Below are 27,073 nucleotides of genomic sequence, written 5' to 3' on the forward strand. Positions count from 1 at the left end.
GACATGTAAGCTCATTTATTATCAACAAAAATCTGACGATTAGCAAGGCAATGTAAAAGGTCCAACCACTGGGAACGGAAGTTCCCTCCATCATGGGTAGGCCAAAACTCAGAGTTGCTGGGGAGGAGAGGGGGTGGGGGGAGAAAGAGGGCAGGGCACAGATACCCACCATCACCGAGGGTCCCCCACAGATGCCGACCCTCACTGGAATGGGGGTGATACCATTTCAGATAGGGTCGAGAGGAACCTCATGGACACCAACTCCCACAATCCCACCGAACACTCCCGTGTACAGCACGGGGTTAGATACAGAGTAAAGCTCCCTCTACACCGTCCCCATCAAACACTCCCAGGACAGGTACAGCACAGGGTTAGATGCAGCGTAAAACTGTCCCCATCAAACACTCCCAGGACAGGTACTGCACAGGGTTAGATACAGAGTAAAGCTCCCTCTACACTGTCCCCATCAAACACTCCCAGGGGAGGTACAGGGTTAGATACAGAGTAAAGCTCCCTCTACACTATCCCCATCAAACGTTCCCAGGGGAGGTACAGGGTTAGATACAGAGTAAAGCTCCCTCTACACTGTCCCCATCAAACATTCCCAGGGGAGGTACAGGGTTAGATACAGAGTAAAGCTCCCTCTACACTGTCCCCATCAAACATTCTCAGGACAGGTACAGTGTTAGATACAGAGTAAAGCTCCCTCTACACTGTCCCCATCAAACACTCCCAGGGGAGGTACAGGGTTAGATACAGAGTAAAGCTCCCTCTACACTGTCCCCATCAAACATTCCTAGGGGAGGTACAGGGTTAGATACAGAGTAAAGCTCCCTCTACACTGTCCCCATCAAACATTCCCAGGACAGGTACAGTGTTAGATACAGAGTAAAGCTCCCTCTACACTGTCCCCATCAAACACTCCCAGGGGAGGTACAGGGTTAGATACAGAGTAAAGCTCCCTCCACATTGTCCCCATCAAACACTCCTAGGGGAGGTACAGGGTTAGATACAGAGTAAAGCTCCCTCCACATTGTCCCCATCAAACACTCCTAGGGGAGGTACAGGGTTAGATACAGAGTAAAGCTCCCTCTACACTGTCCCCATCAAACACTCCCAGGGCAGGTACAGGGTTAGATACAGAGTAAAGCTCCCTCCACATTGTCCCCATCAAACACTCCCAGGGGAGGTACAGGGTTAGATACAGAGTAAAGCTCCCTCCACATTGTCCTATCAAACACAGTCAGGGCAGGTATAGGGGCTTCATTCTTGTGGGCGAAAGGTAGTCTTGTACTGAGTATGTTTCAGATGAGTCTGTGTAAACACATCTCATCAGACATTTGATAGTAGCGGAGGAATCCTTTATGCTCTCCCTTTGTCAATGTGCTCAGTTTGAACCCCAATGTGTGTGTGACCATGGCACGCAGCCATTGGCTGGCACTGTCAGCTTGCAGTCTTGATGTGAAGCTTTACTGCATTGATCTACCTAGAATGAATAATCCTCTTAGGACTCAAGGCCGAGTCTCCTCCTGAAGCGAGTACCAGCTCAAGTTACAAAGCTCTCCTGTTCCTGTTCCCCATGTAGAATAAGAATTAGCAAAAGGTAGAAACAGGAAAAGCTGCTCACTGCCCATGCACGTACTTCTCTGAGCTGCAAGTCAGGGTCTGCCAGTACTGCCAGCTAACTGCAGCCAAGAACATGGCTAAGGACAGGTAGATTGGCGAGAGGTGACTGCGCGACATCAGCTCCCCATCACATTGGCTCAGAGATTCCACCTTCACCACAATCTGCTGTGTCCTGGCTCCAGAGCTCCCGGCACCTGGAACTTTCTGTCCAATCTAAAAAGAACAGAGGGGCAGGTATTAGGACCATTGCTTTCCTTGATAAATATTAATGGCTTAGAGATGGGTGTATAGGGCACAATTCCAAAATTTGCATTGACACAAAACAGGAAGTATAGTGAACTGTGGGGAGGATAGTGATAGACTTCATGAGGATATTAGACAGGCTGGGAATGGGGGGAAATGAAGCAGATGAAATTTAATGCAGAGAAATGTGAAGTGATACATTTTGGTAGGAATAACAAAGAGAAGCAATATAAAATAAAGGGTATAATGTTAAAGGAGGTGCAGGAGCAGAGGGATCTGGGGTATCTGTGCACAAATAACTGAAGGTGACAGGTCAGGTTGAGAAAGTGGTTAATAGGGGATCCTGGGCTTTATAAACAGGGAATGAAAACAAAGTACTGGAAATACTCAGTAGTTCAGGCAGCATCTTTGGAGATGTTAGCGTTTCAGGTCAATGATCTTTCATAAGAATTGGGAAAGTTAGAAAAAGGTTTTGAGCGAATGAAAAAAATAAAAATGAAGGTTTGTAATAGGGTGGAAACCAAGAGAGACTGAATAAAAGAGTTAGTCTTCCAGGGTGAAAGGGAATGGAGATGAGGCAAGAAAATATACAAAGAAAAATAGACGTGCCTAGAGCAGGTAAACCCGAAACATGCAAAAAAAGCAAAAATGGGGGGGACAGAGTTTACGGGTCCGAAATTGTTGAACACAAGGTTGAATCTGAAAGCGGTAAAGTGAGGCGCTGTTCCTCGAGATTACACTGAGCTTCACTGGAACAAGGGCAGAAATGTTGCTGCGAGATCAAGGTGGAGAATTAAAATGGCAGGCCACCTGAAGCTCAGGGTTATGCTTTCGGGCTGAACCGCAAAGTGCTCACCCAATCTCTATTTGGTTTCCCCTGCGTACAGGAGAGCACATGGGGAGCAGCGAATACAGTAGGCCAATTTTTAAAATATATTCCTTTATGGGATGTGGGCATCACTGCCAAGGCTGGCATTTGCTGCCCATCCCTAATTCCCCTGGAATGCAGTTAAGAGTCAACCACGTTGCTGTGGGTCTGGGGTCACATGTAGGCCAGACCGGGTAAGGACGGCAATTTCCTTCCTACAGGACATTATTGAACCAGATGGGTTTTTATGATAATTGATGATAATTTCACAGTCACCCAGTTTGGGTTCCGCCAGGGTCACTCAGCTCCTGACCTCGTTACAGCCTTGGTTCAAACATGGACAAAAAGGCTGAACCCCTGAGGTGAGGTGAGAGTGACTGCCCTTGACATCAAGGCACCATTTGACCGAGTGTGGCATCAAGGAGCCCTAGCAAAACTGGAGTCAATGCGAATCAGAGGGAAAACTCTCCACTGGTTGCAGTCATACCCAGCACAAAGGAAGATGGTTGTGGTTGTTGGAGATCAGTCATCTCAGCTCCAGGACATCACTGCAGGAGTTCCTCAGGGTAGTGTCCTCGACCCAACCATCTTCAGCTGTTTCATCAATGACCTTCCTTCCATCATAAGGTCAGAAGTGGGGATGCTCGCTGATGATTGCACAATGTTCAGCACCATTCACGACTCCTCAGACACTGAAGCAGTCCATGTCCAAATGCAGCAAGACCTGGACAATGTCCAGGCTTGGGCTGACAAACGACAAGTGACATTCGTGCCACACAAGTGTCAGGCAATGACCATCTCCAACAAGAGAGAATCCAACCATCGCCTCTTGATGTTAAATGGCATTACCATCACTGAATCCCCCAGTATCAACATCCTGAGGGTTACCATTGACCAGAAACTGAACTGGACTAGCCATATAAATACTGTGGCTACAAGAGCAGATCAGAGGCTAGGAATCCTGCAGCGAGTAACTCACCTCCTGAGTCCCCAAAGCCTGTCCACCATCTATAAGGCACAAGTCAGGAGTGTGATGGAATACTCCCCACTTGCCTGGATCAGTGCAGCTCCTACAACACTGAAGAAACTGGACACCATCCAGGACAAAGCAGCCCCACTTGATTGGCACCACAACCATAAACATTAACTCCCTCCATCACCGATGCAGAGCAGCAGTGTGTACCATCTACAAGATGCACTGCAGGAATTCACCAAGGCTTCTTATGCAGCATCTTCCCAACCGACGACCACTACCACTTAGAACAAGGGCTGCAGATAGATGGGAACACCACCACCTGGAAGTTCCCCTCCAAGTCACTCACCATCCTGACTTGGAAATATATCATCGTTCCTTCACTGTCACTGGGTCAAAATCCTGGAACTCCCTCCCTAACAGCACTGTGGGTGTACCTACACCACATGGACTGCAGCGGCTCAAGAAGGCAGCTCACCACCACCTTCTCAATCAAGGGCAAATAGGGATGAGCAGTAAATGCTAGTCCAGCCAGCGAAGCCCCACATCTCGTGAATAAATAATAAAAAAAATTACTGACAGTAGCGTTACATTCCAGACTCTTTTATTAATCGAATTTAAACTTCACCAGCTGTCCTGGTGGGATTTGAACCTTGTCCCCAGAGCATTAGCCTGGGCCTCTGGGTTACTATTCCGTGACATTAGCACCAAGCCATTATCTTCCCTTAATTCAATGAAGTACACAAATTGCTGCTCCACCTGGAAGGAGCGTTTGGGGCCTTGAACAGTGAGTAAAAGGAGGTGTTCCACCTCCCGCGTTTGCATGGACAGGTGTTCCACCTCCCGCGTTTGCATGGACAGGTGTTCCACCTCCCGCGTTTGCATGGACAGGTGTTCCACCTCCCGCGTTTGCATGGACAGGTGTTCCACCTCCCGCGTTTGCATGGACAGGTGTTCCACCTCCCGCGTTTGCATGGACAGGTGTTCCACCTCCCGCGTTTGCATGGACAGGTGTTCCACCTCCCGCGTTTGCATGGACAGGTGTTCCACCTCCCGCGTTTGCATGGACAGGTGTTCCACCTCCCGCGTTTGCATGGACAGGTGTTCCACCTCCCGCGTTTGCATGGACAGGTGTTCCACCTCCCGCGTTTGCATGGACAGGTGTTCCACCTCCCGCGTTTGCATGGACAGGTGTTCCACCTCCCGCGTTTGCATGGACAGGTGTTCCACCTCCCGCGTTTGCATGGACAGGTGTTCCACCTCCCGCGTTTGCATGGACAGGTGTTCCACCTCCCGCGTTTGCATGGACAGGTGTTCCACCTCCCGCGTTTGCATGGACAGGTGTTCCACCTCCCGCGTTTGCATGGACAGGTGTTCCACCTCCCGCGTTTGCATGGACAGGTGTTCCACCTCCCGCGTTTGCATGGACAGGTGTTCCACCTCCCGCGTTTGCATGGACAGGTGTTCCACCTCCCGCGTTTGCATGGACAGGTGTTCCACCTCCCGCGTTTGCATGGACAGGTGTTCCACCTCCCGCGTTTGCATGGACAGGTGTTCCACCTCCCGCGTTTGCATGGACAGGTGTTCCACCTCCCGCGTTTGCATGGACAGGTGTTCCACCTCCCGCGTTTGCATGGACAGGTGTTCCACCTCCCGCGTTTGCATGGACAGGTGTTCCACCTCCCGCGTTTGCATGGACAGGTGTTACACCTCCCGCGTTTGCAAGGACAGGTGTTACACCTCCCGCGTTTGCATGGACAGGTGTTACACCTCCCGCGTTTGCATGGACAGTGTTACATCTCCCACGTTTGCATGGACAGGTGTTACACCTCCCGCGTTTGCATGGACAGGTGTTACACCTCCCGCGTTTGCATGGACAGGTGTTACACCTCCCGCGTTTGCATGGACAGGTGTTACACCTCCCGCGTTTGCATGGACAGGTGTTACACCTCCCGCGTTTGCATGGACAGGTGTTACACCTCCCGCGTTTGCATGGACAGGTGTTACATCTCCCGCGTTTGCATGGACAGGTGTTACATCTCCCGCGTTTGCATGGACAGGTGTTACATCTCCTGCGTTTGCATGGACAGGTGTTACACCTCCCGCGTTTGCATGGACAGGTGTTACATCTCCTGCGTTTGCATGGACAGGTGTTACATCTCCTGCGTTTGCATGGACAGGTGCCACATCTCCCGCTTTTGCATGGACAGGTGCCACATCTCCTGCGTTTGCATGGACAGGTGTTACATCTCCCGCGTTTGCATGGACAGGTGCCACATCTCCTGCGTTTGCATGGACAGGTGCCATCGGAAGGATTTGGGGGTGACTGAGCTTCTGGTGGCCTGTCATTTTAGTTCTCCACCTTGCTCTGTCACTGGCCTGCTACAGTGTTCCAGTGAAGCTCAGCACAAACTGAGGAACAGCACCTCACTTTACAGCCTTTACATTGTGTTCAACAATTTCAGACCCGTAAACTCTGTTCCCCCCATTTTCTTTGCGTGTTTCGGTTTTTCTCTTTTTGATTTGAGACAATAACACACCTGCTCTAGGCACATCATGGGATTATAGAATGGTTGGAACACAGAAGGAGCTATTTGGCCTGTCGTGTCTGTGCTGGCTTCTCTGAAAGAGCATTAAACCCAGTGCCACTCCCCCACCTTCTCCCGGCAACCCTTCACATTCTTCCTTTTCAGATAATCACTTCCCTCTTGAAAGCCTCGATTGAAACTACCTCCAGCACACACTCAGGCAATGCAGCCAGATCCTAACCACTCGCTGTGTGAAGCATGTCTCCATTGCTTCTTTTTTTTAAAAAATTCATCCATGGGATGTGGGTGTCACTGGCTAGGCAGCATTTATTGCCCATCCCTAATTGCCCTTGTTCAGAGGGCATTTAAGAGTCAATCACGTTGCTGTGGGTCTGGAGTCACATGTAGGCCAGACCAGGTAAGGACAGCAGATTTCCTTCCCTAAAGGACATTAGTGAACCAGATGGGTTTTTACAACAATCGATAATGGTGATCACTTTAATTCCAGATTTTTATGGAATTCAAATTTCACCATCTGCTATGGTGGGATTATCCAGAGCAACCGAGCATTACCCTGAGTCTCTGGAATACTAGTCCAGTGACAACACCACTATGCCATCACCTCCCCAATTGCTTTAGATCTCTGTGCTCTCTGGTCAATCCTTCCACCAATGGGAGCAGTTTCTCCCTATCTACTCTGTGCAGCTTTCTCATGATTTTGAATACCTCTATTAAATCTCTTCTCAACCTTCTCTAAAGAAAACAATCCCAACTTCTCCAATCTATCCATGTAACCCAAGTTCCTCATCTCTGGAGCCATTCTCGTGAATCTTTCCTGCACTCTCTCCAATGCCTTCACATCCTTCCTAAAGTGGCACCCAGAACTGGACGCAAAACTCCAGATGAGACCGAACTAGTGTTTTATACAAGTTTAACATAAACTCCCTTGATTTTGTACTCTATGCTCCTATTAATAAAGCTTTGGACACTGTATGCTTTAACAGCACTCTCAACTTGTCCTGCCACCTTCAATGACTTCTGCACATTTCTACCCAGGTCTCTCTGCTCCTGCGCCCTCTTTTAGAATTGTACCCTTTATTTTGTTCTGTCTCGCCATGTTCTTCTACCTACCAAAATAAATCACTTCACTCTTCTCAGCATGAAATTTCAGCCGCTAGTTATCTGCCCATTCCTCCAGCGTATGTTCTTTTGAAATCTATCACTATCCTCTTCATGGTTCACAATACTTCCTAGTTTTGTATTGTCCACAAATTTTGAAATTATGCCCTGTACACCAAGGTCTAGGACCACATCTATCAGGAACAGCAGGGGTCCTAACGCTGACCCCTGAGGAACTCCACTATAAACCTTTCTCCAGCCTGAAAAACATCCACTAACCACTATTGTGTTTCCCATCATTCAGCCAATCTCATACCCACACTGCCACTGATCCTTTCAGAGAAGCCCACTCCATGGGCTCTAACTTTTCTCACAAGTCTGTTGTGTGGCACTGTATCAAATGCCTTTTAGAAGTCCATGTACACCACATCAACATTACCCTCATCAATCCTTTTTGTTACCTCATCAAAAAACTCCAGCAAGTTAGTTCAACATAATTTGCCCTTAACAAATCCATGCTGGCTTTCCTTAATTAACCCACATTTGCCCAAGTGACTATTGATTTTTCCCAGAATTATCATTTCTAGAAGCTTCCCCGCCACCGAGTTAAACTGTATTGTTTCTTTTCTTGCCCCATCGCCATTCCCTTTGGCCCTGGAGGACAAGCCCTTCTGTCATTCGATCTCTCCTGGCTTCCACCCTATTACAGACCTTCCTTTGTCCTTGTCCCACCCACCCCTTGATCAAATCCCATTACGTCTCTAACTTTTCCCAGTTCTGATGAAAGGTCATCGACCTGAAACCTTAACTGTTTCTCTCTCCACAAATGCTGCCTGACATGCTGAGTATTTCCAGTATTTTCTGCTTTTATTTCAGATTTCCGGCATCTGCAGTATCCTGCTTTTATAAATAGACACAAATTATAAAAGCAAGGAAGTTAGATGAACCTTTATAAAAGACTGGTTCGGCCTCGACTGGAGTATTGTGTCCAGTTTTGGGCGCCACACTTTATGAAGGACGTAAAGGCATCAGAGGGAGTGCAGGGAAGATTTGAGCGAATGGTCCCAGGGATGAGGAACTTCAGTTACATGAACAGATTGGAGAAGCTAGGGCTGCTCTCCTTAGAAAAGGTTGAGGTGATTTGATAGAGATATTCAAAATCACGAGGGGTCTGGAAAGAATAATAGGGACAAACTGTTCCCATTGGCAGAACGGTCAAAACCAGATGACACCGATTTAAGGTAACTGGCAAAAGAACTACTTTCATACGCAGCAAGTTGTTCAGATCGGGAATGCGCTACCGGAGAGTGTGGCGGAGGAAGATTCAATCATGGCTTTCAAAAGGAAATTGGATAAATACCTGAAGAGGAAAAACGTGCAGGGTTACAGAGGGGGGGCTGGGGAGTGGGACTAGGTCTTGTAAAGAGCTGACATGGATTTGGCAAATCAAATGGCCTTCTGTGTTGAAATCGGAGGCGTATTAAGTAAGCTTTCTTCTCTAGTGCTGATCCCAAGGCACAGTGAGATTCCCCCTAACTCCCAGTTGAAACCAAAGTGTTTAATCAGGTTCTCACCACTTGAGTATACTGCCGAATCATTCCTTTCACGGCCTCCATGTTAGTCGCCTCCAGCATCAGTGTGACAGCCTGGCCTTTCCGGATCTTCACCACACCACGGAAAACCTGAGGATTGTTATAACAGGCAGCCAATGTGGCAATAGCCATCACCTAGAATATAAAGCCAGAGAGTCAGACACATGCACATCCAACGTGTGAACATAACAGGGGGTAAGAGAGTCATGGAAATACAGGGCACACAGATGGGCACAAAGATAAGAGTCAGGTAGATCCAACCTGCAGAACTCTCTCACCTACCAGCCTGTATTGATTGGATAACTCCTACCTGTGGAATGGCACAGAAGTTGAAGACACTCTGATTGTGGAGCCGAGATAAGTACTTGATAACATCTGGGACATGCTGCAGGGCATTGGTTATCAGCTCATTCAAGCACTGCAATGCTGCCTGAATATTCGGGGGTTTGGTAAAGTCAGACAGTTTCTCTGCATACTTGCTCCATACCTGAAACACACAAGGGCAACAATAGGCAGTGGTACCAGTGACACTGTGCCCAAGAAGGACAGCTTAGGGAGCTGGGACAAAAGGTCATAAGGACATGGAATGTCTGGCCTGAAAGAGTGAGGTAAGCAGAATCCAGCACAGCTTTTAAAAGAGATGGGGGAGATACTTTAAAAAACAAAGTGTAGGGCTTGAGGGAAAGGAGGATAGCGGAGCTCAGTCAGTGAAAGGCTTCTGGAGGCAATGGCCTCCATAAGACCATAAGATGTAGGAGCAGAAGGCGGCCATTTGACCCATCGAGTCTGCTCCACCATTCAATGAGATCATGGCTGATCTGATAATCCTCAACTCCACTTTCCTGCCTTTTCCCCATAACTCTTGTTCCCCTTACTAATTAAAAATGTCTATCTCAGCCTTGAATATGCTTAACAACCCAGCCTCTATAGCTCTCTGCAGTAAAGAATTCCACAGATCGACTACCCTCTGAGAAGAAATTCCTCCTCATTTCTGTTTTAAATGGGCACCCCCTTACTCTGAGATTATGCCCTCTGGTCCTAGACTCTCCCACAAGGGGAAACAACCTCTCAGCATCTACCCTGTCAAGCCCCCTAAGAATCTTATATGTTTCAATAAAGTCGCCCCATTCTTCTGAACTCCAATGAGTACAGGCCCAACCTACTCAACCTCTCCTCATAAGAAAATCCCTCCACACCCAGAATCAACCTAGTGAACCTTCTCTAGACTGCCTCCAATGCCAGTATATCTTCTCTTAGATAAGGGGACCAAAACTGTTCACAGTATTCTAGGTGTGGTCTAACTAGTGCCTTGTATAGTTTTGGCAAGATCTTCCCTATTTTTATACTTCATTCCCTTTGAAATAGAATCCAACATCACATTTCCCTTCCCTATTATCTGCTGAACTTGTACGCTAGCTTTGTGATTCATGCATCAGGACTCCCAAATCACTGTGCTGCAGCTTTCTGCAATTTTTCTCCATTTAAATAATATCCAGCTCTGAGGAGGACTCTGAGACAGGCAGTCAGCAGCACCTAGAGGAGAGAGCGAGAGGAGGACCCTGGGACAGGCAGTCAGCAGCACCTAGAGGAGAGTGCGAGAGGAGGACTCTGGGACAGGCAGTCAGCAGCACCTAGATGAGAGTGCGAGAGGAGGACTCTGAGACAGGCAGTCAGCAGCACCTAGAGGAGAGTGCGAGAGGAGGACCCTGGGACAGGCAGTCAGCAGCACCTAGAGGAGAGTGCGAGAGGAGGACACTGGGACAGGCAGTCAGCAGCACCTAGAGGAGAGAGCGAGAGGAGGGCCCTGGGACAGGCAGTCAGCAGCACCTAGAGGAGAGAGCGAGAGGAGGGCCCTGGGACAGGCAGTCAGCAGCACCTAGAGGAGAGAGCGAGAGGAGGACCCTGGGACAGGCAGACAGCAGCACCTAGAGGAGAGTGCGAGAGGAGGACCTGTTTCTACCTGTCAGAGCCGAAGTGTGACATCAAAGGAAAACAGATTGGTGATTGGTGGGTCTCTCCTCCATGTCTTTTTTTATTGGCCAAATGGTTTAGATCAGGAGACCTTATCACAGTTGAAGATTACAGTTAAGAAATTCACTTTTAAAATATTTAACAGCCAAATTAATTAATTAAGTAGAATAGAGCAGCTGGGTAGGCGATGTGTTGCAGCTGTAGTACGAGAGTACTGGTGGACGTTGTTGTGATCCACGGTGACCACATCTGTAGCAAGTGTTGGCTGCTTGAGGAGCTTCGGTTCAGAGTTGATGAGCTGGAGTCCGAGCTTTGGACACTACGACACATCGAGGAGGGAGAGGGTTACCTGGACCTAGACGGTCACACCCCTTAGATTAATCACATCAAATTTGGACCATGGTCAGGGACAGGAGGGTGAGACTGCAAGTGAGGAAGATATGGGGATCTAAAATTTAGTTTTGGAGGAGCCTCAACCGGTGCCCTTGTCCAATAGGTACGAGGTTCTTGCTTCCTGCATGGACGAGGGTACAGACTGCAGGGAGGATGTGCAAACTGACCACAGCACCGTGGTACAGAGCGACATTCAAGTGAGGGGAGAAAAGAGAAATGTTGTAGTAATAGGGGATAGCATAGTTAGGGGAATAGATACTGTTCTCTGCAGCAAAGACAGAGAGTCCTGAAGGCAATGTTGCCTATCTGGTGCCAAGGTTAAGGACATCTCTTCTGGGCTGGAGAGGAACTTGGAGTGGGAGGGGAAGGATTCAGTTGTCGTGGTCCACATAGGTACCAATGACATAGGTAGGACTAGGAAAGAGGTTCTGCTGAGGGACTACGAGCAGCTCGGGGCTAAATTAAAAAACAGAACCACAAAGGTAATAATCTCCAGATTACTACCTGAGCCATGTGCAAATTGGCGTAGGGTAAATAAGTTTAGAGGGGTAAATGCGTGGCTCAAAGATTGGTGTGGGAGAAATGGGTTCTGATTCATGGGGCTCTGGCACCAGTACTGGGGAAGGAGAGAGCTGTTCCACTGGGACAGGCTTCATTTAAACCATGCTGGGACCTGGCAAATCGTATGACAGGTTATAGACAGGACTTTAAACTAATTAGTTGTTGTGGCGGGGCGGGGGGTCAATTGAAGGGAAGTTTAAACAATCAAAAAGAAACGAGAGAGCAGAGGTGCAGGGTAGTGAAGAGGTGAACGATAATCAAAGTGTGACAGGAAGAGCCAGATAATATAAGCAGAAGAGTGCAGCAGAAATCAGAACCAGAATGAGAAATAATGGTAAAAAATCAAAGCTTAAGGCTCTTTATCTGAAAGCAGGAAGCATTTGTAATAAGATAGATGAGTTGATGGCACAAATAGAAATAAATGAATATGACTTGATAGCTATAACAGAGACGTGGTTGCAGGGTGACCAAGGCTGCGAACTCGATTTTCAAGGCTATTCGACATTCCAGGAAAAATAGGCAAAAAGGAAATGGAGGTGGGGTAGCTTTGTCAATAAAGAAAGGTATCAGTGTGGTGCTGAGTGGTGATATGGGTGCAATAGTTCCTGATGTGGAATCAGTTTGGGTGGAAATAAGGAATAGCAAGGGGACGAAGTCACGGGTGGGAGTCGTCTATAGGCCCCGAAGAGTTGCCTCACTGCAGGACAAAGTATAAATTGATAAATAATGGAGGTGTGTAAGAAGGGCGCTACAATTGACATGGGTGATTTTAATCTGCATATTGACTGGACAAATCAGATTCACAGGGGTAACATGGAAGACAAATTTGTAGAGTGCGTCAGGGATTGTTTCTTAGAGCAATACATTGCAGAACCTACCGGGGAACAGGCTATCTTAGATCGAGTAATGTGTAATGAGGTAGGATTAATAAGAGGTATTGTAGTTAAGGATCCTCTAGGGGTAGCGATCACAACATGGTAGAATTTCAAATTCAGTTTGAGGGAGAGCAACTTATGTCTCAAACCAGTGTCCTCAACTTAAATAAGGGCAATTACCGAGGTATGAAGAAAGACTTGTCAAGCGGGCTGGGAAAATAGACTAAGGGGAAGGTCAGTGGATGAACAGACATTTAAACAGATATTTCATAACGCTCAGCAAAAATTTATCCCGGTCAAAAAAAAGGACTCGATGAGAAGGATGAACTATCCGTGGTTAACAAAGGTGGTCAAGGAGAGCATCCAGTCAAAAACTAAGGCATACAAAGTGATGAAAACTAGTGGTAGGCCAGAGGATTGGGAATATTTTTAGGAACCCGCAGCAGAGACTAAAAAGCTAATAAAGAGGGAGAAAATTGATTATGAAAGTAAATTGGCAAGAAATATAAAAACAAACAGCAAGAGCTTCTACGGGTATATAAAAAGAGAGAGAGTGGCTAAAGTGGGTACAGGGAAATGGTAGACAATTTAAGGCAATATTTTGCATCAGTCCTCACAGTGAAGGACACTATAAACATCCCAAACATATCAGATAAGCCAGGAGCTAATGAGAGGAAACAGTCTCTATCACAAGGGACAAAGTATTTGACAAACTAATGGGACTAAAGACAGACAAGTCACCAGGACCTGATGGCCTGCATCCAAGGGTTTTAAAGGAAGTGGCTGCAGAGATAGTGGAGGCATTGGTCAAAATATTCCAGAACTCACTGGATTCCGGGAGGGTCCCAGTGGATTGGAAAACCGCTAATGTGACACCCCTGTTCAAGAAGGGAGGGAGACAAAAAGCAGGAAACTATAGGCCAGTCAGCCTAACATCAGTCGCTGGGAAATGGAGGACCATAACTCAATTAGATTTAGGATAGTTATGGAAAAGGATAATGTTGGGCCAGGAATAAAAGTTCTAAACTGGGGAAAGGCTAATTTTACTAAGATGAGATACGATTTGGCTCAAGTGGACTGGGAGCAGCTACTTGCAGATAAAACTGTGTCAGAGCAGTGGGAGGCATTCAAGGAGGAAATAGCGACTGTACAGGGCAAATATGTTCTCGTAAAGACAAAGGGAGGGACCAAGTCCGGAGAACCCTGGATGTCAAGGGACATAAAGATCAGGATTAAGAAAAAAAGAGAAGCTTATGACAGATATCGAGGGCTCAATACAGCAGAGTCCCTAGAGGAGTATAAAAAGTGCAGGAGGAACTTAAAAAGGGAATTAGGAAAGCTAAGAGAGTGCATGAGAAAGCATTGGTGGGTAGAAAAAAGTAAAACCCAAAGGGGTTTTTTAAATATATAAAGAGCAAGAGAATAACTAGGGGAAGAGTAGGGCCAATTAGGGACCATAGAGGAAATCTGTCTGTGGACCCGGAAGACATGGATCCAGTCCTCAATGAATACTTTGCGTCAGTCTTCACAATGGAAAAGGGTGACGCAGGTATAGACATCAGGGTGGAGGACTGTGAAATATTAGAGGAAATTAAGAGAGAGAGAGGGAGGAGGTATTAGTGGGTTTAGCGGCCTTAAAAGTGGATAAATCCGCAAGCCTGGATGAGGTGTATCCCAGGCTGTTGAGGGAGGCAAGGGAAGAGATATCAGGGGCCCAGGCAGTAATTTTCAAATCCTCTCTGGCCACAGGTGAGGTGCCAGACGACTGGAGGACTGCTAACGTTGTCCCATTATTAAAAATGGGAGGAAGGGACAGGCCAGGAAATTTACAGGCCAGTCAGTCTAACCTCAGTGGTGGGAAAGTTACTGGAAAGAATTCTGAAGGACAAACTATATCTGCTCTTGGAGAGACATGGATTAATCAGGGATAGTCAGCATGGATTTGTTAAGGGAAGGTCGTGTTTGACAAATTTGATTGAATTATTTGAGGAGGAACCAGGAGTGTTGATGAGGGTAATGCATTTGATGTGGTCTACATGGACTTTAGCAAGGCTTTTGATAAAATCCCTCATGACAGACTGGTCAAGAAAGTAAGAGCCCATGGGATCCAAGGCAAAGTGGCACATTGATCCAAAATTGGCCGAGAGTCAGGAAGCAGAGGGTGATGGTAGAGGGATGTTTCTGTGACTTGACGCCTGTTTCCAGTGGGGTTCTGCAGGGCTCGGTGCTGGGGTCCCTTGCTGTTTGTAGTTTACATAAATGATTTGGACTTAAATGTAGGGGGTATGATCAAGAAGTTCGTGGATGACAAGAAAATTGGTGGGGTGGTAAATAGTGAGGAGGATAGCGGTAAACTGCAGGAGGATATCAATGGACTGGTCAGGTGGGCAGAGCAGAGACAAATGGAATTCAAGTGTGAGGTAATGCACTTGGGGTGAGGTAATGCACTTGGGGAGGGCTAACAAAGCAAGGGATTACACTATGAATGGTAGGACTCTGGAAAGTACTGAAGATCAGAGGGACCTTGGTGTGCATATCCATAGATCCCTGAAGGTAGCAGGGCAGGTAGATAAGGTGGTTAAGAAGGTATATGGGATACTTGCCTTCATTAGTCAGGGCACAGAATACAAGAGCAGGAAGGTTATGCTGGAGTTGTATAAAACGGTTAGTTCTGGTCACCACATCATAGGAAGGATGTGATTGCACTGGAGAGGGTGCAGAGGAGGTTTACCAGGACGCTGCCTGGGCTGGAGGGTATGGGCTATGAGGAAAGATTTGATAGACTGGGGATAGATTTAAGTTAAGAGGTAGAAGGCTAAGAGGGGAGTTGAGGAGAAATTTTTTCACCCAGAGGCTGGTGGGAATCTGGAACTCGCTGCCTGAAAGAGTGGTTGAGTCAGAAACTCTCGTAACATTTAAGAAGTATTTAGATATTCACTTGCATTGTCATAGCCTCCAGGGCTATGGGCCAAGTGCTGGAAAATGGGATTAATGTAGTCAGGTCTTTGATGACCAGCGTGGACTCAATGAGCTGAATGGGCTCCTTCTGTGCTGTAAATGTCTAACAGTCCATGAGAAAATGCTAGAGTCCATTATTAAGGAAGAAATAGCAGGACATATAGAAAAACTTCACACAATCAAACAGAATCAACATGGTTTTGTGAAATGGAAATCATGTTTGACAGATTTGCTAGAATTCTTTGAGGATATAACAAGCAGAGTTGATAAAGGGAACCAGTAGATGTAGCATATTTGGATTTCTAGAAGGCATTCGATAAGGTGCCTTCTAATAAAATAAAAGGTTATTGCACAAGATAGGAGCTCACGGTATTGGGGGTAATGTATTAGCATGGATTGAAGATTGGTTAACACACAGAAGACAGAGTCGGGATTAATGGTTCTTTTTCAGGTTAGAAAGACGTAACTAGTGGAGTGGCACAAGTATCAGTCCTAGGGCCTCAATTATTTACTATCTACATTAATGACTTGGAGGAGGGAGCAGAGTGTAATGTACCCAAATTTGCTGACAAAACAAAAACAGGTGGGAGGGCATGTTGTGATGAAGACATAAGGAATCTGCAAGGGGGTATAGACAGGTTGAGTGAGTGGGCAAAAACTTGGCAGATGGAGTTTAATGTAGGAAAGTGTGAGGTCATGCATTTTGGCAACAAAAATCAAAAGGCAGACTATTATTTAAATGGAGAGAGACTCCAAAATAGTGCAGCACAGAGGGATCTGGGTGTTCTTATGCATGAAACGCAAAGTTAGCCTGCAGGTGCAGCAAGTAATTAAGAAGGCAAATGGAATTTTGGCCTGTATTGCTAGGGGGTTGGAGTTTAAAAATAGGGAAGTCTTGTTACAACTGTACAGGGTGTTGGTGAGTCCGCACCTGGAGTAGAGTCATAGAGTTATACAGCACAGAAACAGGCCCTTCAGCCCATCGTGTCCGTGCCAGCCATCAAGCACCTATCTATTCCAATCCCATTTTCCAGCACTTGGCCCATAGCCCTGTAAGTTATGGCATTTCAAGTGCTCATCTAAATACTTCCAAAAATGTTGTGAGGGTTCCTATCTCTACCATCCCCTCAGGCAGTGTGTTCCAGATCCCAACCACCCTCTGGGTGAAAAAACTTTTCCTCAAATCCCCTCTAAACCTCCAGCCCCTTACCTTAAATCTATGCCCCCGGATTATTGACACCTCCGCTAAGGGGAAAAGTTTCTTCCTATCTACCCGATCTATGCCCCTCATAATTTTGTATGCCTCAATCAGGCCCCCCCTCAGCCTTCTCTGCTCTAAGGAAAATAACCACAGCCTATCCAGTCTCTCTTCATAGCTGAAACACTCCAGCCCAGGCAACATCCTGGTAAATCTCCTCTGCACCCTCTCCAGTGCAATCACATCCTTCCTATAATGTGGCAATCAGAACTGCACACAGTACTCCAGCTGTGGCCTCACTAACATTTTATACAGGTCCAACATAACCTCCCTGCTCTTATATTCTATGCCTCAGCTTATAAAGGCAAGTAGGACAGTTTTGGTCCCCATATTTAAGGAAGGATATACTGGCATTGAAGGCAGTTCACTAGGCTGATTCCTGAGATGAAGAGGTTGACTTATCAAGAACAGCTAAACAGGTTAGGCCTTTATTCATTAGAGTTTAAAGGAATGAGGGGTGATCTTATTGAAACGTACAAGATTCTGAGGGGGCTTGACAGGGTAGATGTTGAGAAGATGTTTCCACTAGTGGGGGAATCTCACACTAGGGGACATAGTTACAGAATAAGGCGACACTCATTTAAAACTGAGATGTGAAGGAATTTCTTCTCTGAGGGTAGTGAATGTCTGGAATTCTCTACCCCAGAGAGTTGTGGAGGTTAGATCACTGAAAGCATTTAAAGAGGAGGTAGATAGATTTTTGAAATATCGGGGGGTTGAGGGCTATGAGGAGCTGAGGCCTGGGGCAGATCAGCCATGATCTTATTGAAATGCGGAGCAGGCTTGAGGGGCCGAATGGCCTACTCCTGCTCCTATTTCTTATGTTCTTATAACCTCACATTTTCTCACATTATATTCCATCTGCCAAGTTTTGGCCCATTCACTTAACCTGTCTATATCCCTCTGTAGACTCACCACTTGCCTTCCCACCTATTTCTGTGTCATCTGCAGACTTGGCGATAGTACATTCACTTCCCTCATTCAAGTCATTAATATACATTGTAATTAATTGTGGCCCCAGCACTGATCCCTGTGACACTCCACTTGCCCCCCTTATCCCAACTCTGTCTTCTATTAGTTAGCCAGTCCTCTATCCATGCTAATACACTACCCCTAACACCATGGGCTCTTATCTTATTAAATAGCCTTATGTGCAGTACCTGATCGAATGCCTTTTGGAAATCCAAATCCAAATATACTGGTTCCCCTTTATCTATCCAGCTTGTTACCTCCTCAAAGAATTGTAATAAATTTGTCAGGCAAGATTTCCCCTTCATGAAGCCATCATTTACATCCTTGCTGTAAAACTCGACTGTGTGGAAATTGGGCAATCTGGCTGCAGGAAGCCAGATTTCAGCTCCAGCTTTCAGGTAGAAAAGCAGAACAGGGCTTCTCCCGTACCCCACATTCAGAGGAAGTAGTGTAGGAAGGGTACACTGGACAGATTGTTTGAGGTGCATCCTGTGCAGTCCACAACTGTCCCGTCCCCATCCTCCAGCTGACAGATTCCACACTCACCTCTTGTGGCCAGAACTCCCGACCTTCCTGCTGGTCCTCCAAGTAATCCCGAATGATATTGGTTTTCTGCAGGAAGAGGCCCATAGAGTTGGCCAGTTCCGTGTCCTGCCCAACAACTGGATCCTCCAGCTCAGAGGCTGAGAATAGACGGGACAAACCGATTCCCACAAGACCTGCCACATAGTGACAGTACTGAAAGCAAAAGTGTGAAAAGAACATCAATGGGGGCTCACAGGAAAAGAGTCAAACTCACCACCTCAATGATCCAGTGCACAATTAAGTCACTCCACTACTTTCCCATGGCTGCATCACTCTCCATGTTCAAACGCTTCTGTCTTGTGCAACAATCAGCCAACCTATCCCAAGATGCAGGCAGGAAAAACACAGAATTTATGAAACAGGAGGCGGCAGCAATGTGGTTCTTTGAGCATGCTCTCCCATTCAATAAGGTCAAATCTAATCTTCCATCTCAACTTCACCATCCTGCACTGTACTCATATCCCTTCATTTCCTTAGTAACCAAGCAACTACTGATCTACGGTCATGCATACATACCTGTCACTGCCTGTGGTCTAACTGGGAGCTCACCAAGCTGTCCCTGAACACAATCCTCACTGGAAGGTCATACCACCCTCACCAACCACATCCAACTCCCTACCCACCAATACTCCCTACCACTCCATGTGACACACGTAGCACCCACCAACAGCCAGACAGTTTCTCCTTACCATGTCCCATTCTTTGATGGATCTAACTTTTTTTTCCAAAAATTCAGCCATTCCAGCTCCCATCTTGTGACAGATACTTGCAATCACATCCTGGTAGACCTTGGCCAATGAGCGGAACTCCAAGGATATCTAGGTCAGAGAGCAAGAGTGGAAACCAGAATCAAAAATTGGCCAGGGATAGATCCACACCCCAACGAGAATCAGCGTCCACAGGGCCTGTAACCCAGCAAGAGTCAGAATCACAGCCTCCACCACACTCCTGGCGCAGGGATACGTACCGATGGGAAATCCTGTAGTACCTGGCGATCCTTCTCCTGACTCTGGTCGTACTTCCACTCAGGCTGGTACAGGTAGGTGTGGAAATTCTGCAACATCGGAATCTTCACCTCCAGGGGGATGGTCATGTCATCTTCCACTGTGTCCAGAGCCCGCAGCACCAGGTAAAAGATGCACACCGCCTGGCTGCAGTGAAAGCACAGCATGAATGCAGGCCGCAGCCTGTGTCCCATCCTGGTTTCCCCTCCCAATACTCCAGCAACCCTACTCCCTTCCCCACACCCACAACTTAACCAACCCTCTCCCGCCCAAGACAACTGCTTCCCACCCCTCGCATTCTCCAACAGGCCCTCCCACAACAAGCACCCATCAGCAAGATGCCTTCCCTCAGTAACCCCCTCCACCCAACACAGGAACCACACCCCCTGGTGTCCCATTCATTGGGCTGGGTCCACTCCCTCTTACAGATGAGGAAAGCTGTCTTACCGTAGGTCACCATCCAGTGCCTGAATGACAGCAGCAAAACTGCGGCTCGTCTGGTTCAGATAAATGTAGCATTTTTTCAGAGTTTCACTCATTGAGTCCTGGAAAACAAGTACATCACATCACTGAGCTCGCTCCACCGCTCCCCACACCAAGCTTGCTCCACCGCTCCCCACACCAAGCTCGCTCTGCCGCTCCCCACACCGAGTCCGCTCCCCACACCGAGTCCGCTCCGCCGCTCCCCACTTTCCAATCCAAGAGACACAAGCGCTTGTTCTACAAACCCAACAACAACTTGTATTTATGTAGCACCTTTAAAAAGAGTAAAACATTCCAAGGTGCTTCACAGGAGCAGTCATCAGGCAATGTCTGACACTGAGCCACCTCAGGCGGTATTAGGCCAGATGACCAAAAGGTTGGTCAAAGAGGTAGGTTTTAAGGAATGTCTTAAAAGAGGAGAGAGAGATAAAGATGCAGAGAGGTTTAAAGTAAGAATTCCAGAGCTAAGTATATTCGAAATTGTGTAAAATGGTGGAGGGGTTAAGATTAGGAAAGCACAAGAGATCATAATTGGAAGGATGTATAAAACTGACAAGATTACAGAGTACGGAGTAGGTGAGGCCATGGAGGGATTTGAACACAAGGATGAAAATGTTAAAAATTGAGACACTGGTGGAGCAGGTGCCAGTATAGATCAGCAAACAGATGGGTTGATGGATGAATGGGACTTAGTGTGAGTAAGGATATGGTCAGCAAGAGTTTTCGCTGAGCTCAACTTACATAGGGTAGAAGATGGGGGCCAGCCAGGAAAATCTTGGTACAGTCAATTACAGAGGTAAGAAAAAGCATGAATGAAGGCTTCAGCAGCAGATGGGCTAAGGCAGGGATGGAGTCAACTGACACTACGCAAGTGGGATAGGCAGCATTAGTAATGGCATGGATAAGGGGTCAAATTTGACATCCAGGCTGTGAACAACCTTAGACAGCGGCCAGGAGGCAGGGACACAAACTCTCCACAAGCCGGGGGCAGGGACACAAACTCTCCACAAGCCGGGGGCACACACACAAACTCTCCACAAGCCGGGGGCACACACACAAACTCTCCACAAGCCGGGGGCACACACACAAACTCTCCACAAGCCGGGGGCACACACACAAACTCTCCACAAGCCGGGGGCACACACACAAACTCTCCACAAGCCGGGGGCACACACACAAACTCTCCACAAGCCGGGGGCACACACACAAACTCTCCACAAGCCGGGGGCACACACACAAACTCTCCACAAGCCGGGGGCACACACACAAACTCTCCACAAGCCGGGGGCACACACACAAACTCTCCACAAGCCGGGGGCACACACACAAACTCTCCACAAGCCGGGGGCACACACACAAACTCTCCACAAGCCGGGGGCACACACACAAACTCTCCACAAGCCGGGGGCACACACACAAACTCTCCACAAGCCGGGGGCACACACACAAACTCTCCACAAGCCGGGGGCACACACACAAACTCTCCACAAGCCGGGGGCACACACACAAACTCTCCACAAGCCGGGGGCACACACACAAACTCTCCACAAGCCGGGGGCACACACACAAACTCTCCACAAGCCGGGGGCACACACACAAACTCTCCACAAGCCGGGGGCACACACACAAACTCTCCACAAGCCGGGGGCGCACACACAAACTCTCCACAAGCCGGGGGCGCACACACAAACTCTCCACAGGCCGAGGGCACACACACAAACTCTCCACAGGCCGGGGGCACACACACAAACTCTCCACAAGCCGGGGGCACACACACAAACTCTCCACAGGCCGAGGGCACACACACAAACTCTCCACAGGCCGAGGGCACACACACAAACTCTCCACAAGCCGGGGGCACACACACAAACTCTCCACAAGCCGGGGGCACACACACAAACTCTCCACAAGCCGGGGGCACACACACAAACTCTCCACAGGCCGGGGGCAGGGACACAAACTCTCCACAAGCCGGGGGCACACACACAAACTCTCCACAAGCCGGGGGCACACACACAAACTCTCCACAAGCCGGGGGCACACACACAAACTCTCCACAAGCCGGGGGCACACACACAAACTCTCCACAAGCCGGGGGCACACACACAAACTCTCCACAAGCCGGGGGCACACACACAAACTCTCCACAAGCCGGGGGCACACACACAAACTCTCCACAAGCCGGGGGCACACACACAAACTCTCCACAAGCCGGGGGCACACACACAAACTCTCCACAAGCCGGGGGCACACACACAAACTCTCCACAAGCCGGGGGCACACACACAAACTCTCCACAAGCCGGGGGCACACACACAAACTCTCCACAAGCCGGGGGCACACACACAAACTCTCCACAAGCCGGGGGCACACACACAAACTCTCCACAAGCCGGGGGCACACACACAAACTCTCCACAAGCCGGGGGCACACACACAAACTCTCCACAAGCCGGGGGCACACACACAAACTCTCCACAAGCCGGGGGCACACACACAAACTCTCCACAAGCCGGGGGCACACACACAAACTCTCCACAAGCCGGGGGCACACACACAAACTCTCCACAAGCCGGGGGCACACACACAAACTCTCCACAAGCCGGGGGCACACACACAAACTCTCCACAAGCCGGGGGCACACACACAAACTCTCCACAAGCCGGGGGCACACACACAAACTCTCCACAAGCCGGGGGCACACACACAAACTCTCCACAAGCCGGGGGCACACACACAAACTCTCCACAAGCCGGGGGCACACACACAAACTCTCCACAAGCCGGGGGCACACACACAAACTCTCCACAAGCCGGGGGCACACACACAAACTCTCCACAGGCCGGGGGCACACACACAAACTCTCCACAAGCCGGGGGCACACACACAAACTCTCCACAAGCCGGGGGCACACACACAAACTCTCCACAGGCCGGGGGCACACACACAAACTCTCCACAAGCCGGGGGCACACACACAAACTCTCCACAAGCCGGGGGCACACACACAAACTCTCCACAAGCCGGGGGCACACACACAAACTCTCCACAAGCCGGGGGCACACACACAAACTCTCCACAAGCCGGGGGCACACACACAAACTCTCCACAAGCCGGGGGCACACACACAAACTCTCCACAAGCCGGGGCACACACACAAACTCTCCACAAGCCGGGGGCACACACACAAACTCTCCACAAGCCGGGGGCACACACACAAACTCTCCACAAGCCGGGGGCACACACACAAACTCTCCACAAGCCGGGGGCACACACACAAACTCTCCACAAGCCGGGGGCACACACACAAACTCTCCACAAGCCGGGGGCACACACACAAACTCTCCACAAGCCGGGGGCACACACACAAACTCTCCACAAGCCGGGGGCACACACACAAACTCTCCACAAGCCGGGGGCACACACACAAACTCTCCACAAGCCGGGGGCACACACACAAACTCTCCACAAGCCGGGGGCACACACACAAACTCTCCACAAGCCGGGGGCACACACACAAACTCTCCACAAGCCGGGGGCACACACACAAACTCTCCACAGGCCGGGGGCACACACACAAACTCTCCACAAGCCGGGGGCAGGGACACAAACTCTCCACAAGCCGGGGGCACACACACAAACTCTCCACAAGCCGGGGGCACACACACAAACTCTCCACAAGCCGGGGGCACACACACAAACTCTCCACAAGCCGGGGGCACACACACAAACTCTCCACAAGCCGGGGGCACACACACAAACTCTCCACAAGCCGGGGGCACACACACAAACTCTCCACAAGCCGGGGGCACACACACAAACTCTCCACAAGCCGGGGGCACACACACAAACTCTCCACAAGCCGGGGGCACACACACAAACTCTCCACAAGCCGGGGGCACACACACAAACTCTCCACAAGCCGGGGGCACACACACAAACTCTCCACAAGCCGGGGGCAGGGACACAAACTCTCCACAGGCCGGGGGCACACACACAAACTCTCCACAAGCCGGGGGCACACACACAAACTCTCCACAAGCCGGGGGCACACACACAAACTCTCCACAAGCCGGGGGCACACACACAAACTCTCCACAAGCCGGGGGCACACACACAAACTCTCCACAAGCCGGGGGCACACACACAAACTCTCCACAAGCCGGGGGCACACACACAAACTCTCCACAAGCCGGGGGCACACACACAAACTCTCCACAAGCCGGGGGCACACACACAAACTCTCCACAAGCCGGGGGCACACACACAAACTCTCCACAAGCCGGGGGCACACACACAAACTCTCCACAAGCCGGGGGCACACACACAAACTCTCCACAAGCCGGGGGCACACACACAAACTCTCCACAGGCCGGGGGCAGGGTCTCTGGCTCATGCCTCACGTACCAGGGAGGCCGTTGTGAAGAATAATTTTCTCTGAGTTGCCACCTTTTCACCATCCGCCAGCCCCACAGGCAGGAGCTGCCCACTGGTCGCTGCTCCCCGTACCCAGCACGAGAGGCAGGGTGGGCAGTGCTGCCGGCAGCGGGCCGCTTGCTGACACGGGCAGACGGTGCAGAGGAGCAGGCGAGGCTGAGGCCGTGACACGGGCAGACGGTGCAGAGGAGCAGGCGAGGCTGAGGCCGGGAATCACACTGCATGGCCCGGACGGCCAAGGGCCAGGCGCTCCGGGCTGCACAGTACATGGTGGGAGGAGGCCTGGCTGCACCGGGGCCTTGTAGCGGGTTCAGCCCCGGCCTGTGCAGCAGGAACTCGGCGCGATTCTCCAGCTCATTCCACAGGAGCTTCCACCAGAGGCCGCTCACTCCCAACCCCACACACACAGGCCGCAGTCAACAACAGGGACAAGCCCGCAGGCAGGGGGCAGGGCCAGAGCCAATCAGCCGGCCCGCAGGCAGGGCCAGAGCCAATCAGCCGGCCCGCAGGCAGGGCCAGAGCCAATCAGCCGGCCCGCAGGCAGGGGGCAGGGCCAGAGCCAATCAGCCGGCCCGCAGGCAGGGCCAGAGCCAATCAGCCGGCCCGCAGGCAGGGCCAGAGCCAATCAGCCGGCCCGCAGGCAGGGCCAGAGCCAATCAGCCGGCCCGCAGGCAGGGCCAGAGCCAATCAGCCGGCCCGCAGGCAGGGCCAGAGCCAATCAGGCAGTCGAGAGGCTGAGGTGTCCAATCACAGGGCTCTCGCAGTCCACATGATGTAAACAACAACAGAAAATGCTGGAACTCGGCAGGTTTCAGCCTCTGTGGAGAGAGGGACAGAGACAACGTTTGGAGTCCGTGTGACTCTTCCTCAGAACTAAAGTGGAATAAGAAATGGGATGAAATTTATACTGTTTAAGGGGATGGAGCAGGTGAAGCTGGATAGAAGGTCAGTGATAGGCGGGGGCAAAGGAGAGATTGACAAAGATGTCAAGGACTAAAGGACAAAGGGGGTGTTAATGGTGGTGGGTGAGGACTAAAGGACAAAGGGGGTGTTAATGGTGGTGGGTGAGGACTAAAGGACAAAGGGGGTGTTAATGGTGGTGGGTGAGGACTAAAGGACAAAGGGGGTGTTAATGGTGGTGGGTGAGGACTAAAGGACAAAGGGGGTGTTAATGGTGGTGGGTGAGGACTATAGGACAAAGGGGGTGTTAATGGTGGTGGGTGAGGACTAAAGGACAAAGGGGGTGTTAATGGTGGTGGGTAAGGACTAAAGGACAAAGCGGGTGTTAATGGTGGTGGGTGAGGACTATAGGAGGTGCTGATAGTGGCACTAAGGTCAGAAAGCAGAATGAGCGCGTGACAGATGGCCCGAGTCGGGTGGGAGAAAAGATGGAAATGGGCCGAAAGGTGGGGGTAAAACCATAAATAAAAATGGAAATGAATTTTCAAAACAATAAAAACAGGCGGGAAAAATATACATATAAAAAATTTTATATAAATATTTGAAAAAAGGGAATAAAAAGGGGGTGGGAATGGAGGAGAGTGTTCCTGGTCCGAAGCAGACAAAGGTCAGCCTTTACCGGGTGACCAACCCCCCCCCCCCACCCCCCCTCCTCCCCCCCCCCCTCCCCCCTCCTCCTCCCCCCCCCCTCTCCCCCTCCTCCTCCCCTCTCCCCCCCCCCCTCTCCCCCTCCCTCCTCCCCACCCCCTCTCCCCCTCCCTCCCCCCCCTCTCCCCCTCCTCCCTCCCCCCCCCTCCCCACCTCCCCCTCCCCCCTCCCTCCCCCCTCCTCCCCCCCTCCCTCCCCCCTCCCCCCCCCCCCTCCTCCCCTCCTCCCCCCCACCCCCTCCCCCCTCCTCCTCCCCCCTCCCCCTCTCCCCCTCCTCCTCCCCCCTCCCTCCTCCCCCCCCCCCTCTCCCCCTCTCCCCCCCCTCCTCCCCCCCTCTCCCCCTCCTCCTCCCCCCCCCCTCTCCCCCTCCTCCTCCCCCCCCCCCCCCCCTCCCCCCTCTCCCCCCCCTCCCTCCCCCTCTCCCCCCCTCCTCCCCCTCCTCCTCCCCCCCCCTCTCCCCCTCCTCCTCCCCCCCCCTCTCCCCCTCCTCCTCCCCCCCCCCTCTCCCCCTCCTCCTCCCCCCCCCCCTCTCCCCCTCCTCCTCCCCCCCCCCTCTCCCCCTCCTCCTCCCCCCCCCCCCTCTCCCCCTCCTCCTCCCCCCCCCCTCTCTCCCCCTCCTCCTCCCCCCCTCTCTCCCCCTCCTCCTCCCCCCCCCCTCTCTCCCCCTCCTCCTCCCCCCCCCTCTCTCCCCCTCCTCCTCCCCCCCCCTCTCTCCCCCTCCTCCTCCACCCCCCCACTACCCCCCCCACCCCCCCACTACCCCCCCCACCCCCCCACTACCCCCCCCACCCCCCCCCGGGCACCTTTACCTGGGGACCCACCCACCCGGCACCTTTACCGGTGACCACCCGCCCCCGCGACCCTCACCTCTAGACACCGGGAGCGGATTCCCGGCCCCAGTTTATATTTGATCAGGTTCAGCAGCTCCTCCGGGTGCCCGAGAGAGCGGAGAAAATCCATGGCCGAGGCCGGGCTCCCGGTGCGGGTGCGGGTGCGGATCCCGGTCTCTCTCTCTCCCGGT

The 27,073-nt window shown here is 50.5% G+C and overlaps 1 protein-coding gene across 2 annotated transcripts; it reads right to left on the reverse strand.

The window, feature by feature from the left end:
• On the reverse strand, nt 1-27,073 carry fdft1 (farnesyl-diphosphate farnesyltransferase 1). Of its 2 annotated transcripts, none has more exons than XM_078535028.1 (8): nt 26,920-27,073; nt 19,974-20,071; nt 19,490-19,673; nt 19,212-19,340; nt 18,484-18,675; nt 9,260-9,436; nt 8,932-9,084; nt 1-1,839 (listed from the first exon to the last, which is right to left on the reverse strand). In XM_078535028.1, the coding sequence occupies exons 1-8, from the start codon at nt 27,010-27,012 to the stop codon at nt 1,624-1,626; spliced, it is 1,242 nt and encodes a 413-aa protein (XP_078391154.1). In that variant the 5' UTR covers nt 27,013-27,073; the 3' UTR covers nt 1-1,623. The 2 variants fall into 2 exon arrangements, with proteins under 2 accessions (XP_078391154.1, XP_078391155.1); XM_078535029.1 differs by lacking the exon at nt 26,920-27,073 and adding an exon at nt 24,415-24,558.

This window comes from Cetorhinus maximus, unplaced genomic scaffold, assembly GCF_964194155.1.
Source record: "Cetorhinus maximus unplaced genomic scaffold, sCetMax3.hap1.1 HAP1_SCAFFOLD_214, whole genome shotgun sequence".
NCBI lineage: Eukaryota > Metazoa > Chordata > Chondrichthyes > Lamniformes > Cetorhinidae > Cetorhinus > Cetorhinus maximus.

Excerpts from the sequence above, each read along its gene's own strand:
- fdft1 (XM_078535028.1), bottom strand. The coding sequence starts at position 27,012 with ATGGATTTTCTCCGCTCTCTCGGGCACCCGGAGGAGCTGCTGAACCTG. Across the intron at positions 20,072-26,919 it reads TCCGCTCCCGGTGTCTAGAG|GACTCAATGAGTGAAACTCT; the intron begins GTGAGGGTCGCG and ends CTTGTTTTCCAG. Across the intron at positions 1,840-8,931 it reads TTCGGCAGTATACTCAAGTG|ATTGGACAGAAAGTTCCAGG; the intron begins GTGAGAACCTGA and ends TGTTCTTTTTAG.